Here is a 17304-nt window from a genome sequence, read left to right on the forward strand (position 1 = left end):
TCCAGAACAGGAACAACATTCTGGATACTACCATCCAGAACAGGAACAACATCCTGGATACTACCATCCAGAACAGGAACAACATCCTGGATACTACCATCCAGAACAGGAACAACATTCTGGATACTACCATCCAGAACAGGAACAACATCCTGGATACTACCATCCAGAACAGGAACAACATCCTGGATACTACCATCCAGAACAGGAACAACATTCTGGATACTACCATCCAGAACAGGAACAACATTCTGGATACTACCATCCAGAACAGGAACAACATCCTGGATACTACCATCCAGAACAGGAACACATTCTGGATACTACCATCCAGAACAGGAACAGCATTCTGGATACTACCATCCAGAACAGGAACAACCTTCTGGATACTACCATCCAGAACAGGAATAACATCCTGGATCCTACCATCCAGAACAGGAACAACCTTCTGGATACTACCATCCAGAACAGGAACAGCATTCTGGATACTACCATCCAGAACAGGAACAACCTTCTGGATACTACCATCCAGAACGGGAACAACCTTCTGGATACTACCATCCAGAACAGGAACAACCTTCTGGATACTACCATCCAGAACAGGAATAACATCCTGGATCCTACCATCCAGAACAGGAACAACCTTCTGGATACTACCATCCAGAACAGGAATAACCTTCTGGATACTACCATCCAAAACAGGAACAACATTCTGGATACTACCATCCAGAACAGGAACAACCTTCTGGATACTACCATCCAGAACAGGAATAACCTTCTGGATACTGCCATCCAGAACAGGAACAACATCCTGGATACTACCATCCAAAACAGGAACAACATTCTGGATACTACCATCCAGAACAGGAACAACCTTCTGGATACTACCATCCAGAACAGGAATAACATCTTGGATACTACCATCCAGAACAGGAACAACCTTCTGGATACTACCATCCAGAACAGGAACAACCTTCTGGATACTACCATCCAGAACAGGAACAACCTTCTGGATACTACCATCCAGAACAGGAACACATTCTGGATACTACCATCCAAAACAGGAACAACATTCTGGATACTACCATCCAGAACAGGAACAACCTTCTGGATACTACCATCCAGAACAGGAACAACATTCTGGATACTACCATCCAGAACAGGAACACCTTTTCATCACTGCAAGAGAACAAACATGCAACAAACACCACAATGTAGTGAAGACATTGTGGATTCATTATCGATGGATCTGGAATCTGATGGTGGATCCATTTAAGACAAGGCAAGTTAAATTCTACAGCACATTCATGTACAAAACAATTCAAAGTGTTTTACATAAAAACATTACAGCAGGAGCAGAAATACACAAGAAAAGTAAAAAAAAAAAAAAAGATTGAATAAAAATGCTTTGTATAAAAACGACAGTGTGAGGAATCAACAGTTACTTTGATAAAATATAGAAGTTTTTAATCTTGATTTAAAGCAGCAGAGAGTTTCAGCAGACCTGCAGGTTTCTAAGAGTTTGTTCCACAAAGAAGGAGCAGAAAAACTGAACGCTGCCTCCATGTTTGGTTCTGGCTCTGGAACAGAAAGTAGAACTGGTCCTGAGGGCCTGATGGATCTGGTTGGGTCACAACAAACCAGAAGATCCTGAATGCATTTAGGTCTGAAGCCAGTCAGTGTTTTATGAACTAACATGAGGATGTGAGGTCAGTTCTCTGGCGGACAGGAAGCCAGTGTAAAGACTGGACTCATATCATCCACCTTGCTGGTCTTAGTGAGGACTGGATCAGCAGCGTTCTGGACTACCTGCAGCGGTCTGATGCAGGTTTGAGGGAGACCTGTAAGACAGTGTTACAGTACTCTGGTCTTTTAGTTTGTTAAGACATCAGCCCTTTAATCCTCCAGATGTTATTTAAGTGATAAAAGTGAATAAAAACCTTCACATCTGTCTTACTGCGATGCTGAAGTTCAGGTCTGAGTCCAGAACTAGACCCAGGTTGTCATTTATTTCTAACGTCGCTCTCTGAAGCTGATTACTGACTTTTAATCTTTCTTCTTTGGTTCCGAAGACATTTAATTCAGTGTTGTCTTCATTTGACTGAAGGAAGTTCTGGCACATCTGCTCTTTAATCTGATCGATGCATTTGATCAGTTTGGATCGGGCTGCAGCCTCCTGGTGACATGGTTGTGTAGATGTGTGTGTCATCAGCGTAACTATGGCGACATGTTTTGTTGTTTTCCATAACCTGAGTGAGTGGGTGCACGTAGATGTCGCCACAGGTTATTTTAGTTTGCTCAGAACTGTAGTTACCTACAGACACCTTTAAATAAGACTCGAACCACTTCATAGCCGTCGAGTCCTACACAGCTTTTCTGCCGGTCCAGTAAGGTGTTGTGTCGGCCGTGTCTAATGCAGCTCTGAGATCCAGCAGCACAATGTTGTCGCTATCTGTGCTGAAGCGGATGTCATTTAACACACTGTGGTGTTCTGGTTCTGAGATGAATGTAGGACCTGAACATCTGCTGGAAATGAGCTGCTGGCTGGAGGTCTGAGCTCAGAGTGATTTTATAGTTCTGAAATGTTTGATTTTATTGTTACAGGGTTTGAGATAAAATTTATCTCCATCTTTAAAGGCCTTCATCTTTTTGCATAGTTTGTTGTACGTTTCCGTTTGGTTTTTCTCATTGTTATAAATCTTCTGAACTCTTATTTTAGTTAAATGTGTCTTTGTGTTTTTTTTAGTGCCTTTCTGTTTTTTTGCTTTTATTTTTTTAAGCCTTTCTTATTCTTATTCTTATTCTGCTTTTGTGTTTCATGCAGTGTTTTCACATTGTGGTGTTTTAATGTGCTAAAATAATATCAATAAATTTTCTGTAAATGAGCTAAATTAGATGCTGAAAATGAAACCAAGTCATGACACAATGCTGTTCAGCAGAATTATCTCCTGTTTTCTGCAGAAAGCAGACAGAAATCTGATATGTAGAAACAGTAATGGGATTTTAATGAGCTCCCGCTCACTCAGTCTGACTGCAGTTTTCCTCCATTTGCAGCACTTTGTGTAACTGCAGCTCAACGTCTGCAACAAGCTTCACTGTGGCTTCTTATGAACACATCAACCTGCTCTTTATTTTCCCTCTGCTCCATCAGACTTCCATCTTTCCCCTGCTGGGCTTTGCAGGGCCTTTCTGCCTTGCTGATGACACCATATAACCCTCATTTGTCTGTAACGGAGGTGTTTAAAAGTTGAAGCTGCTGAAAGGCAGGCTGCTACGGGAGGATCTGGACATTTATCCAGACTGTCCTGCGATGAGGACTCTGCAGGGCTGGCAGAGTACCTCTGCAGATCCCTGCCAAACAAATGGTGTTGCCACTCAACTCTATCCCCCTCCTTTGTTTCTGTAATTCTTGTGGGGGATGTAAAATAAACTTTATGCAGAGAAAAGCCACTGAGCAGCACAAGCATGAAACCAGGAAGGTCTTGTTTGGTCTTAAATGCAGACATGAAATCTTTTTATTTATTTTTTTTAAAGACATTTACATAATCTAACCTTCTGAAAGTCCAACAGCAGTTAGGAGTGACATGTTAGGTTTGGGGAGTGGGTTAAAGTGAAGGAGGTTTGAGCTGCAGCAGCAGAGTCAGAGCATTTCAGAAGAAATCAGCTGTGAGGGGGGAGAACATAAAAGGTCACCTCCTGCCCTTCACTTAACTCTGTCTCTGACCCCTGAGAACAACAGAAAAGCAACCTGGAAGAGTTCCCAGGAGACCGGCTGCGGACGCGAATCCCATCAGCGGTCTGTGCGCAGTCTTTGCGCCAAAGCAGCCATGTGCCGCACCTATCTGCGCCATGGCTGGACAGGTTTGCGCTGGATGGCAGGTTTTCTCATCGTCTGCGTGGTTCTCAGCCTCAAACGGCCTTTGATCTCCTCGCGCTCAGGCGGGCCGATGTGTTCTTCAGCTGTGCGCAATCCAACCTCCGCGGAGCGGCTGTTTTCTTAGGTGCGCGCGGTTCCCAGAGGACAGGAGCCGCCAAACGTTTTGACACATTGTGAGAAATATCCGCATTGTATCCTTGTGAGCTGTCACCAACACAGTTACCTGAAGTAGTCCCTCAGCACAGACCTAATCAGGCGGAGGGATACAGCAAGCCACTCAGACTGTAGGCCTAAAACATTACATGATGATTTACTGCAAATGTACTGTAATATGTACTCTTAACTAACTCTATGGGACCCGAAATGACATGTAAATATACTGTACTGACTATATATAAGTATATTCCTTCAAATAAACTTCAAATGGTTGATGTCAACTTCAAACCTTAAAATATTAAAGTTATTAGTATTGATACAGCACAGAAACAGGTCATGTATTCACATTTAGTGGACTTTATAATCAATTTCAGGTCAATTTTCAGGTCATTCAAAGTCTAAAAGACTTAAGTTTGTGAGTTGTGACTTCTTTTGTTAGATAAGCTGACATGGAGATATCCTGACCATTCCTCCTCGCTGCTCCTGCGTTGAAGGAAAGCTTTTGGCCCATCATGGCCATCTGCTGAGAGCCCAGTCCAAGCGATCGAGCCGTCTCAGTAACTTTTGATGGTTAAAATTTGGTGCGTGGAGAGGAGCTGGTGTGCGTAGTGAATTGCACAGTGGTGTCGTTTGTTGTAATGACTGTTTTTAATGAGTCTCTGCAAACAGGGATCAGCTCCTCGCAGAGCCTTAAATGATGAGCTGGGGTGTTTAGAGGGGGCTTACCGCTGTTATGTGAAATTCACGGGGCTTGAAATGTTACACCTTCCCTTGCAGCTGGGCTGCATCTGCAACGCTGTTGTCTCCACCGTAAAAATCGGCCTGCATACTCCTGCATGTGGTCATTTCTGCACAGTTTGAGCAGACAAATGACGCCCTCTGCCATGTCTGTGTTCATCTGTACGACTGATTAAGTCAACTAACACAGTGATGGTTGTTTTTCCGTAAAGGTTGGAGTTTCCTGAACCGTTCCCAAACAGAGCGTTCTTCATGGCCCTGCAGAAGAAGAGATAAGTTGGAAAACACCAGTCAGTGCAGATGTGGGAAACTCTGCAGGGTTCTGGGGGGTGAGAAGACGTAGGGATGGGGCAGGGAGGGAACTGATCTAACTCCAGCCTGCCTTCTGGCTGGGCCAATGGGCCATGGTAATTAGATCTGGCCAATGTGGGCCCTGGGCTTCGGCCTGGGGGCATATAAGGGGGGCCTGGGGCAACAGACCCCTCATATCACTCAGAGGTCTCCTCGCTTTCACCCAACTTTTTTTTTTAGCCTCCTTCTTTCCTCTGCGCCCATCTCAACATCCACTCAGACTCTTTCTCCACCAAGCCATGGATGTCTTCTCGGCCTCCCAGGTCTACTACGACCGAGCGTGTTCTTCCTCCCCAGACAGCCTGGAGTTCGGCCCCGGCATGGAGCTCGCTGGGTCCGAGGAGGACGAGCATGTCCGGGTTCCTGGTGCGCCTCACCAGCCGGGACATTGCCTCCAGTGGGCCTGCAAAGCCTGCAAACGCAAGTCCAGCTTTGTGGACCGCCGACGGGCCGCCACCATGCGGGAGCGCCGGCGCCTGAAGAAAGTCAACCATGCTTTTGAGGCTCTTCGGCGCTGCACCTCGGCCAACCCCAGCCAGCGCCTGCCCAAAGTGGAAATCCTGCGCAATGCCATCCAGTACATAGAGAGCCTGCAGGAGCTGCTACGAGAGCAGGTGGAGAACTTTTATGGCCTACCTGGAGAGAGCGGCTCAGAGCCGGGGAGCCCGCAGTCCAGCTGCTCCGATGGCATGGTAAGACCTCCCATCCATGTGTGTCACATCTTCATGCAAACTGCTGGAGGGTCAAAGTCTGGAGGGTCACAGATTTCTGGGCTGAAAGGCCCAAATATTTAAAAAAGGTTTATTGCTGACCGAAGCATCAAGACTTCACCTCTGCAAGATCTTTTACCTGCAGTTCTTCATTTAAATGTGGATTTCCCCGTTTAGAAACATCAGAAGAAGCAAACTTTGCTCCAAGAACTCAATTACCTCCATGTTCCTCCATGCATGTTGCACTTTCTTATAATCCCACCACACAAACATCTAACTTTGTCTTCCCTTTTTAATGCTAATTGGTAACCCGTTAGCTTGTTAGCTTTGCTGTCTGAAGGTGAACTGGTAATGCTGGGAGTACTAATGACTTTCCCACCACCAAACACTTTATAGCCCCTAATAAAGCAACCTAAATCCACCTTACTGAAGTCTGGCAGGAAGAACTGGGTGCCTTTCTGCATTCCTTCCTGACTGCATGTTCTGCACCGCTGCCAGGATTTTCTGCAGATTTACTTGGAGAAAGTGTCATCTTGCAAAAACTGGTGTTGCTTCCACTGATACAATCGATTCGCCACACTGGGAGTCGGGCTGGGGAGGGGGCGAACCCAGTCGCTTTGACTTTAAGGTGGATGTGAAATAAAGAAGCCAATAACTGTGGAATTCAGGATTTATTAGCCTGTCCAGAATATCATGCAGGGAACTGGGTGTTTTTCTGCCTCTTCTTATCAGACCGTTAAACTGTAACATATCTTTTTTCTTTTAACGTTCCTTTCCTTTTTGCATGACGTGAAGGGTAAAGTTGATTGCTTGTGTCCTTCCAGGCTCAAAGCAACAGTCCAGTGTGGCAACAGCTGAACGCAAACTACAGCAACAGCTATTCATATGCAAAGAATGGTGAGACCTTTTCCAGCCACATGAATGCCACATGCATTTCTCCCAGACAAAACATATCACAACATATAAACAACATATAAACATACATTTTCATATGTAAAGAAATTCTCTTTTGCACAAATTTAGTTTCTGTTTTTGTTACTTAACTATATAATGTCTTCATGTTGGAGGAACTTGGTTAATCTGAGCGACTCTTTATCCTTGTCAGAGTGTTTGGATGACAAACCAGCCGGGGCCTCCAGCCTGGAGTGCCTGTCCAGCATCGTGGACCGCCTGTCTTCGGTGGAGTCCAGCTGTGGGCCGGCTGCTCTGAGAGACATGGCCACCTTCTCGCCTGGCAGCTCTGACTCGCAGCCCTGCACACCAGAGAGCCCGGGATCCCGGCCCGTCTACCACGTCCTGTAAAGGAAACCTCGCGCTCATGTGGATTTATTGCCACAGACAGGTTCCGTTCTCTCCGCCTTGCAACCAGATTTAAGAACTAATTTCATGCAAAGTGGAGGAGGACTGCAGACTCAGAGGACCTGCAGCGACCAGCTTTTATTCTGTACATGAGACTGTAGATATGTAACATAATTCCCATTTATTCAACATGGTTGTACCGCCTAATAAAACATATTTAAAGTAATGCTGCATTATTCAGTTATTAAATGATATTTAACTTTTTACATGCCATGTTTTTGTTGCCATTAAATATTTTGCATAAAAATGTGATTGGTCTGAGTTTTTCTCTGTGGATCGTGTCCTCAGATGTCACAGTGTCTCCATTCGGACAGGAGCTTCACTGCTTTTACAGTCAAATCAGACAAATCATGAAGAAAACTAGTTAAATGACTGATTTAAGACTCATTTGCATAATGATAAAAGGAATCTAACATGGTGCATATGAATCATAAGGGGCATGGTATTTATTATGCCCTGCACAGAGGAGTCCTGATTGTCTTGACTGTCTCCAGATAACAAGATGAAGGGATCACATTAGAGGTCGACTGAGTCTCTCATCATTTCCCACTGCTGTAATCAGTCGTGTGGCTTATTACACATCAATAATACAGCCATATGTTTTATTTGATGCGTTTTAGAGGATGTAGGTGAGCATGGAAAGAAGCTGTGTTTGCACCGGTGGAGGAAAAGCAACAAATAAAAACGCTGAAGTGATTTGGGATCTCTGCATCTCTTAGGACTTTTGATGTTCCTGTGTAGACGGGGGTCTTGGGGGGAGGCAGCACTGTGTACCTGTTTGTTCTTTCCTACCAAATGCTAGTCGTCAGTAACACCCCTGATTATACCGTCAACACGAGAGTGGAGAGCAGATGGCCTGTAATGGTGCTTATTGTGTGAGAGAAGAAGAGGGGATTACGTGTGTCGTACAGCCTCGTGTCTTTGATCACGCCGTGTTTTTAACTCTGCAGACTGCAGAGAGATGAAAGATGAAATCTTCTTTACACTCTGAAAGTGTTATTTTCTTTCTGACTTTTTCTTCTGAACATAAAGCAGGAGAAGCTCCGACATCTTAAACAACCACTGACACCATCATGGAGGCTGCGGTGTCTGCTCCTTCGCTCTGATTGTTCCCGACACGTCCAATCTAGTCTTCACTAAGGCTTTCAGCAGAGCTGCATGTTTTAAGCAGGAAAAGATAAAAGTATCGCAGCTAACCAGCAGCTAACCAGCAGCTAACTAGCAGCTAACCAGCAGCTAACCAGGAAGGAAAACCTCCATAAGAACCAGAACCAGAAAGGAAAACCTCCATCAGGACCAGAACCAGGAAGGAAAACCTCCATAAGAACCAGAACCAGGAAGGAAAACCTCCATCAGGACCAGAACCAGGAAGTAAAACCTCCATCAGGACCAGAACCAGGAAGGAAAACCTCCATCAGGACCAGAGCCAGGAAGGAAAACCTCCATCAGAACCAGAACCAGGACAGAAAACCTCCATCAGGACCAGAACCAGGGAGGAAGAGAAACTTTAATCCAAACCAGAACCAGGGAGGAAGAGTCCGCCTGGACTGAATTATCATTTTCCTTTTGAGTTTTATTTTCACTACCAGTCATAAGTTTAGACACACTTTCCAATTGGATTTTAATTGATTTAGTTCTTTATTAATTATTTAGATTCATGCTTTATGTCTTTATGTCTTTATTTAGTTTAAGTTATATTTTACATGCATTCAACCAGGAAAACAACAAAAAGCAACAAAATATGAAATATGAGGAATGATCTTCTGTATCTTTCAGTCTTACATCGGACCTGAAGAAGCCTCTCACTGAACACACTTTGTTGTTTCATCACTGTGTTGTGGAGAGGGTGTGAAGAATCCTCCATCATCTTCATCAGCTTGTGCAGCATTCTTCTTTGGACAATCAGCTCCAGCGGCTCCAGAGTTACTCCAAGCACAGAAGCAGCTTTCTGGATCAGTTTGTTGATTCTCTTCAAGTCTCTGGTTCTGATGCTACTACCCCAGCAGATGCTGCAAAGCTGACTGCACTCTCCACAACAGACTTATAGAAGATATGCAACATCTTGGTGCAGACGTTAAACCATCTCAGCTTCCTTAAGAAGTACAGTCTGCTCTGACCTTTCTTGTAGATGTAGTCAGTGTTGCATTTCCAGTCCAGTTTGTTGTCCAGCTGAACTCCAAGATACTTGTATTCCTCCACCACTTCCACCTCCTCTCCCAGGATGGAAACAGTGCTTTGTTTATTCTTCTTCCTCCTGAAGTCAACAATCATCTCTTTTGTTTTGCTGCTATTTAATATGAGATGATTGTCACCGCACCATTTAACAAACTGACTGACCAGTTCTCTGTACTCTGCTTCTTGTCCATCCCTGATACACCCCACAACTGCAGAGTCATCAGAGTATTTCTGCAGATGACAGGACTCAGAGTTGTACTGGAAGTCTGAGGTGTACAGAGTGAAGAGGAATGGCCAGAGTACAGTTCCTTGTGGTGCACCAGTGCTGCTGACCTCCATCTCAGACACACAACCTTTCAGTCTCACAAACTGGGGTCTGTTTGTGAGGTAGTCATAGATCCAGGTGGTTGTGGAGGTATCCACCTGGAATTTATGGAGCTTCTCACATAACAAAGCAGGCTGAATGGTATTAAAAGCACTGAGAAATGAAAGAACATGACCCTCAGAGTGCTGCCTGGATATGGAGGAAAACACCAATTTAAACATCTTGTAAAAACACCTGGTTGTTTCTTTTGCTGCATTTTTCTTTTGTGAACATAAACACATCTAATCAGGATCTTTCAGCAAGCTTTAAAATGTCGATGTGACAGAAAAACATGAATGGATCAATCACACGGAGGAGCGGAGACGGTTAACAAGACGGAGGATTCACATCTTTACCCCTCTGCTGCTTTATTGACAAAAATGTTAAGCCATAAAGGTTGCAGAGATCGAGTCAGACGGCGGGTTTTAAGTCATAATTAGAAGGATTAAGTCTCTGGAGAAGAAATGATCCTCTGATTTGCTGAGATGATATCAGAGATCATCATGCAAGATAGAGTCTGTAAAAAGGAGGAACTGGAAAAGGAAAACAAGAATTGAATATGAAATATACCACAGTCATCCTGCAAGGAGAAGGTTGTCGATTTTATCCTCACCTTGCCTCCGTGTGCTCGTCCGTGTGTGACTGTAGGGAATGAAAGGCATATGAATCAAAAGAAATTCTTTATGAGCAGATGGAAAGGTTTTTTATTCCCTGAAAAAGGTCAAAAAGTCTTTTCATAATTCATCCTTTATCTTCCAATCATGGATAATTACAACAAAGGTCATGTTTTAATATCATACTTCCAAATAATTCAATGTGAAATCAGCATCTTTGTTTGTTTTGTTTTTTTTTTATCAAAAACGACTATTTACTGATAAATATTGCATCTAATAAAATTTGAGCTGATTTGCAACATGTATTACTGTGCTGGAGATTTCTGACTGTGTCAGTGAAGATGTTGATGTGTGCTCACTGAAGAGCCTCCTCGGCTTCCGACTGAGCACGTTTCTGTTTATTTCTGACACGATGAAGTAATCTAAGAAGTTGAGATACGTGGAGAGCAGCGACACACACAAGCAGCTTAACGTCAAACCGTGTCTGGTACATTGCTGTGCAACATTCCAGCAGGGGTTTGTATTTCACTAACCTCCACGGCTGCATGCACGCCCAGAGTGTGTGCTGTAAAACACGCCGTGGCAGCACCTGAGTGTGGAAAAGAAGGGAGTTTCTGCATGTTGACGTTTGGTTTTTTATCATATGAGCTCGTTTCTATCAGACTAAATGCTCTGAGTCATGTTTCTGTCAGGTTGTTTCTGTAGTTCTGTGTGACACCAGCAGAGAGAGGTGTTCCCTCCCCATCCTGCTGGACAACATGTCGCTCCTGCTGCTGGCTGGAAGGAGAAATATCTGTAATACTTTACAATTATGGTACAAATCATAAGTAATGTGTAACTGATGGTGAACTAATGCATTCATTTATGAAAGACTGTATCATGAATTCCTGTTGCTCATCATGAAGTAATGATGATCTCAATGTTGATTCATGTGATTATACAATACAATAATACAATACAACTTTATTTATAAGGCACTTTAAAAACAACAATGTTGGCCACAAAAAAAAAACCAGAATAAACAACATACATTAGGACAACTTAAAAAAAAATCCAGACATCTAAAAACAAAACAAAACAAAAAAAATAAATAAAAGCAATCAAATTGAAACAATCAAAATAAAATCAGATTTATTTAAAATCAGACTTATTGTGAAGAAAGCCAGCTGAAACAAATGGGTCCCCTCTGAGCTTCTGTTTCATCCTCGGTACTGACAGAAGTAGTCGGTCAGCTGACCTGAGAGACCGAGGGGGTGTGTAAGGATGGAGGAGCTCAGAGAGGCACCGCGGGGCAGCACCATTCAGACATTTAAAAACAGATAAAAGGCTTAAAATGGATCCTAAAGTGCACGAGCAGCCAGTGAAGAGATGATAAAACCGGGGGGATGTGCTCATATTTGCGTGTGCCAGTTGCATTTTGTACCAGCTGCAGTCCAGATAAAATGACCCCTAACTGATCATCAATTGATGAAAATTAGTTCACTGTTAATTCATTAATATGTCAACAAATTTGCCAGTTTAGATACAAATATATCATTTAATTTCCTGCTACTTTTTTATTTTTATTTAAAGCAAGACACACTGAAAGAAGTTCACTTGAGTAACATGGGTATGTAAAAGCACTTTGAGTGATTAGTAGGGCTTTAATATCAATAATTAATGCCATACATTTAATAAAGATAAGACACTGGTATATTAAGGAAATGCTTTATATCAAATACATAGCTGCCTACTAATAACAAAACAACAAAAAAAAACCTATAATAAACCTTTATTAATAGTCACTCAGAGTGTTTTTACTTCCATGTTTACCCAAATAAACTTCTTTGAGTATTTCTTGCTTTAAATAAAAATTTAAATAAAATCAGTAGCAAGGAATTAAATATGTTTCTATTTAAACTGGCAAATATGTCATCATATTGATGAATTAACAGTGAACTAATGTTCATTAACTGATTATCAATTAAGGATCAAGTGAACATGAATGAACATTGTGATCATTAGTTCATGATGAACAAAACGCTTCATTAATAAATACATTAGTTCATCATGAGTCACACATTACTTATGTAAATGATATGTACCATTATTGTAAAGTGTCACCATAATATTAAAGGTCATATCTGGATTTATGGTTTCTTCACACACTCCCATGTTTCATGCTCATAGTGAACATTTAGGTGGGGTCTGTGGGGTTTAATCTGCCCACAGGCTGCATCCTGCTGCTGCTGTTTGACCTGCAGGAGCTGAGACAGAAGATGAGATGATGCAGGTGGAAACACTGGAACACACATCATGTTTCAACACATCTGAACTCGATATCAGAGCTTCATATAAAATATGAAGTATTGATGAGATGTGAGAGATAACTTGTGATCGTGTTTTTGTTTGTCTGAATATAACTGGAGTCAGTTCTGAGGGGAGAAAGTGAGACATGTTGTGTTCTTTTATGTTCAAAATCATGAACAAATCCTTGTTTTTTATCTTTTCTGTGTTCATTACAGCTTTTATTCTGAATCGTTGTATAAACTGTCAACACGTATCTTCTGGATGTAGGAGCTTTATTATGTCCATTTGTTTCTCTAGATGGGACTTCTTCTCGGGGTCTCTCTCTGTTCAGCAGAGCAGACCAGCAGAACCAGTCTTCCCAACCTGCATGACATGTACAGCAAACGTTGCAGAAAGAAGCTCCTCAGACAACATTGCCACCTCAGACTTCTCCCTGCTACGTCACGCTACGTCACGCTACGTCATGCTACGTCATGCTACGTCATGCTACGTCACGCTACGTCATGCTACGTCACGCTACGTCATGCTACGTCACGCTACGACCAAGACTGAGAGGTAGAGGAGGAGCCATCTGTCTGCTGGACTCTGCTGATGCACCGTCCTGCAGCTGCACTTTTTAGCATGCAGGACGCAAAATGTTCCATCTAGAATATAACAAATACGTCTGATTTTATTTTAGAACTTCAGATGTACTTATTTTGATCTTGTGTACAACGATGTGCAGTTTCTGCTTTTTTACGACTTAATATTTGATATACCTGCAGGGACAAAACACTTTCCACTGTGCATTGTACAGTGAAGTTATTTTCCTGGAAGAATATCCAAATTAAGTTTGATTTGACCAAACTGTAATCCTGTTGTGTAGGATGTTTTACTGTCTTTTATTTCAGAGTTCACCAGTTTGTTCTGTGTGTGTTTGAAACTCTTTCCCCACTTTTACTAAGCAATTATTTACTCCAACAAAGTATATACTTCAGAAGATTTGATTATATATTTAATTAAACATGATAAGACATTTCATTATGAGGGACAATATAAAGTTAACCCAATATTTTACATCTATCATTCTTCTGTTTCTTCTTACTTTAAACAACTCTGTTTCTTTGAGACTGTTAACATGTTAAACTTGTGTAGCTTGGCGAATTTGTTTAGAGCTATTTGACAGTATGGAAGGTTAAAATGGAAATTATGAGTTAAAGTTGAAGTAAAACATGTTATTTTGTGGTTTCTGCCTAAAACTCTGAGGAATCTGAGCTGAGCCTTTTGCTACTGAAGTTACTTTACAATGCTGAGAACATTACGCTGCTTCGCACCGCAGCACAGTGGTGAGAGACTTGTCACCTTCTTTATTCTCACCTGCACCTCCAGCTTTGTCACTTCGACTCGGGTGATTAGCTGGAATACACAAGTTTGGTAGATCATTAGGATGAAATAAAAAGTTATCCAGTTCTTGGCTGGAAGGAAGTTTAAAGTTTTATGTTGTTAGTATCTGTTGTGATATGACACCACAGTTAACTTTACCAGTTCCACCTCATCATGATGAGAATCTCCCGTTCCACCTCATCACCATGAGAATCTCCCGTTCCACCTCATCATGATGAGAATCTCCCGTTCCACCTCATCATGATGAGAATCTCCCGTTCCACCTCATCACCATGAGAATCTCCCGTTCCACCACATCATGATGAGAATCTCCCATTCCACCTCATCATGATGAGAATCTCCCGTTCCACCTCATCACCATGAGAATCTCCCGTTCCACCTCATCACCATGAGAATCTCCCGTTCCACCACATCATGATGAGAATCTCCCGTTCCACCTCATCATGATGAGAATCTCCCGTTCCACCACATCATGATGAGAATCTCCCGTTCCACCTCATCATGATGAGAATCTCCCGTTCCACCTCATCACCATGAGAATCTCCCGTTCCACCTCATCACTATGAGAATCTCCCGTTCCACCTCATCACTATGAGAATCTCCCGTTCCACCTCATCACTATGAGAATCTCCCGTTCCGCCACATCACTATGAGAATCTCCCGTTCCACCTCATCATGATGAGAATCTCCCGTTCCACCTCATCACTATGAGAATCTCCCGTTCCACCTCATCACTATGAGAATCTCCCGTTCCACCTCATCACCATGAGAATCTCCCGTTCCACCTCATCACCATGAGAATCTCCCGTTCCACCTCATCACCATGAGAATCCCCCGTTCCACCTCATCATGATGAGAATCTCCCGTTCCACCTCATCATGATGAGAATCTCCCGTTCCACCTCATCGCTATAAGAATCTCCCGTTCCACCTCATCACCATGAGAATCTCTCGTTCCACCTCATCATGATGAGAATCTCCCGTTCCACCTCATCACTATGAGAATCTCCCGTTCCACCTCATCACCATGAAAATCTCCCGTTCCACCTCATCATGATGAGAATCTCCTGTTCCACCTCATCACCATGAGAATCTCCCGTTCCACCTCATCACCATGAGAATCTCCCGTTCCACCTCATCGCTATAAGAATCTCCCGTTCCACCTCATCACTATGAGAATCTCCCGTTCCACCTCATCACCATGAGAATCTCCCGTTCCACCACATCATGATGAGAATCTCCCGTTCCACCTCATCACTATGAGAATCTCCCGTTCCACCTCATCACCATGAGAATCTCCCGTTCCACCTCATCATGATGAGAATCTCCCGTTCCACCTCATCACTATGAGAATCTCCTGTTCCACCTCATCACCATGAGAATCTCCCGTTCCACCTCATCACTATGAGAATCTCCCGTTCCACCTCATCACTATGAGAATCTCCCGTTCCACCTCATCATGATGAGAATCTCCCGTTCCACCTCATCACTATGAGAATCTCCCGTTCCACCTCATCACCATGAGAATCTCCCATTCCACCTCATCACTATGAGAATCTCCCGTTCCACCTCATCACCATGAGAATCTCCCATTCCACCTCATCACCATGAGAATCTCCCGTTCCACCTCATCACCATGAGAATCTCCCGTTCCACCTCATCATGATGAGAATCTCCCGTTCCACCTCATCACCATGAGAATCTCCCGTTCCACCTCATCACCATGAGAATCTCCCGTTCCACCTCATCATGATGAGAATCTCCCGTTCCACCTCATCACCATGAGAATCTCCCGTTCCACCTCATCACCATGAGAATCTCCCGTTCCACCTCATCATGATGAGAATCTCCCGTTCCACCACATCATGATGAGAATCTCCCGTTCCACCTCATCATGATGAGAATCTCCCGTTCCACCTCATCACCATGAGAATCTGCCGTTCCACCTCATCACCATGAGAATCTCCCGTTCCACCTCATCACCATGAGAATCTCCCGTTCCACCTCATCATGATGAGAATCTCCTGAAATCTCATCAAACTTAAAAGATGAATACTGAGACACTGCCAATACTTGACAAGAACTAAGACCTCAACCTGATAAATGTCCACAGTTCTGTTCTTTTCCTCTGTATTAAATTTTAATTTATTTTGTTTTAATACAAGGGTTGATGCTGTGACATCATGCTATTACCAGGCTGACACATCCATCTCTGTTCATCTTAAACTCTCTACCAGGTAAAAGCAACAGATATTTGTGGTTAGGTATCAAACTGCACCAAAGGTCGCGTCCAGCAGCATCCTGAAGTGGTTTGATGCTCAGTGTGAACTTCATATTGACCGTGTAAACATGACTAAACATGTGACTGGCTGGTCAGATATGTGTGTTAATAAGTGATACGATGAGTGCATCAAGCTGCTCTTTTTTCTGTACATCTCTTGAAGTTTTAAAGAGTACAACACACACAGAATAATCAATAAGAAATCACTAGAAGAAGAAAACAATAAATATTGATGAAAGAGAAACACAGAAAACAAACAGCAACAGAAAACAGTTGAGTAGAAACTCAGCTGCTCTGCGTGCTGACGTCGTCTTTAGACCTGAAAAGCTAATGAAAACACTGTCCAGCTATGGAAACCATGCTGGTTTCCAGACTGGGAGACGTCCCATGGGCTCCTCTCTGCTCCCTTTACTCACCATGTAGAAACATCAGATGTTATTCAGGAATTTCTTTTCTTTCGCTTCAGCAGGATCCCTGGATGAGAGTTATACTGCATGTTTTACCTCCTGGTTCTGGTTCTGGTCCTGGTCCTGATGGTTTTTCTCTTCCTGGTTCTGGTTCTGGTTCTGGTCCTGAGGAAAGTTTTTCTCTTCCTGGTTCTGGTTCTGGTCCTGGTCCTGATGAAGGTTTTTCTCTTCCTGGTTCTGGTTCTGGTCCTGGTCCTGATGAAGGTTTTTCTCTTCCTGGTTCTGGTTCTGGTCCTGGTCCTGATGGTTTTTCTCTTCCTGGTTCTGGTTCTGGTTCTGGTCCTGATGAAGGTTTTTCTCTTCCTGATTATGGTTCTGGTTCTGGGGAAAGTTTCTCTTCCTGGTTCTGGTTCTGGTCCTGATGAAGTTTTTTCTCTTCCTGGTTCTGGTTCTGGTTCTGGTCCTGAGGAAAGTTTTTCTCTTCCTGATTCTGGTCCTGGTCCTGATGAAGGTTTTTCTCTTCCTGGTTCTGGTTCTGGTCCTGGTCCTGATGAAGGTTTTTCTCTTCCTGGTTCTGGTTCTGGTCCTGGTCCTGATGAAG

At 43.2% G+C, this 17304-nt stretch overlaps 1 protein-coding gene across 1 annotated transcript; it reads left to right on the plus strand.

Moving 5' to 3' along the window:
* Nucleotides 1-5277: 5277 nt before the first annotated feature.
* myf5 (myogenic factor 5) lies at nt 5278-7330 on the plus strand. The gene is made up of 3 exons (XM_079263494.1): nt 5278-5814; nt 6657-6729; nt 6938-7330. The coding sequence occupies exons 1-3, from the start codon at nt 5362-5364 to the stop codon at nt 7132-7134; spliced, it is 723 nt and encodes a 240-aa protein (XP_079119620.1). The 5' UTR covers nt 5278-5361; the 3' UTR covers nt 7135-7330.
* The last annotated feature ends 9974 nt before the right edge of the window (nt 7331-17304 follow it).

Source organism: Telmatherina bonti, assembly GCF_933228915.1.
Source record: "Telmatherina bonti genome assembly, chromosome: 23".
Taxonomy (NCBI): Eukaryota; Metazoa; Chordata; class Actinopteri; order Atheriniformes; family Telmatherinidae; genus Telmatherina; species Telmatherina bonti.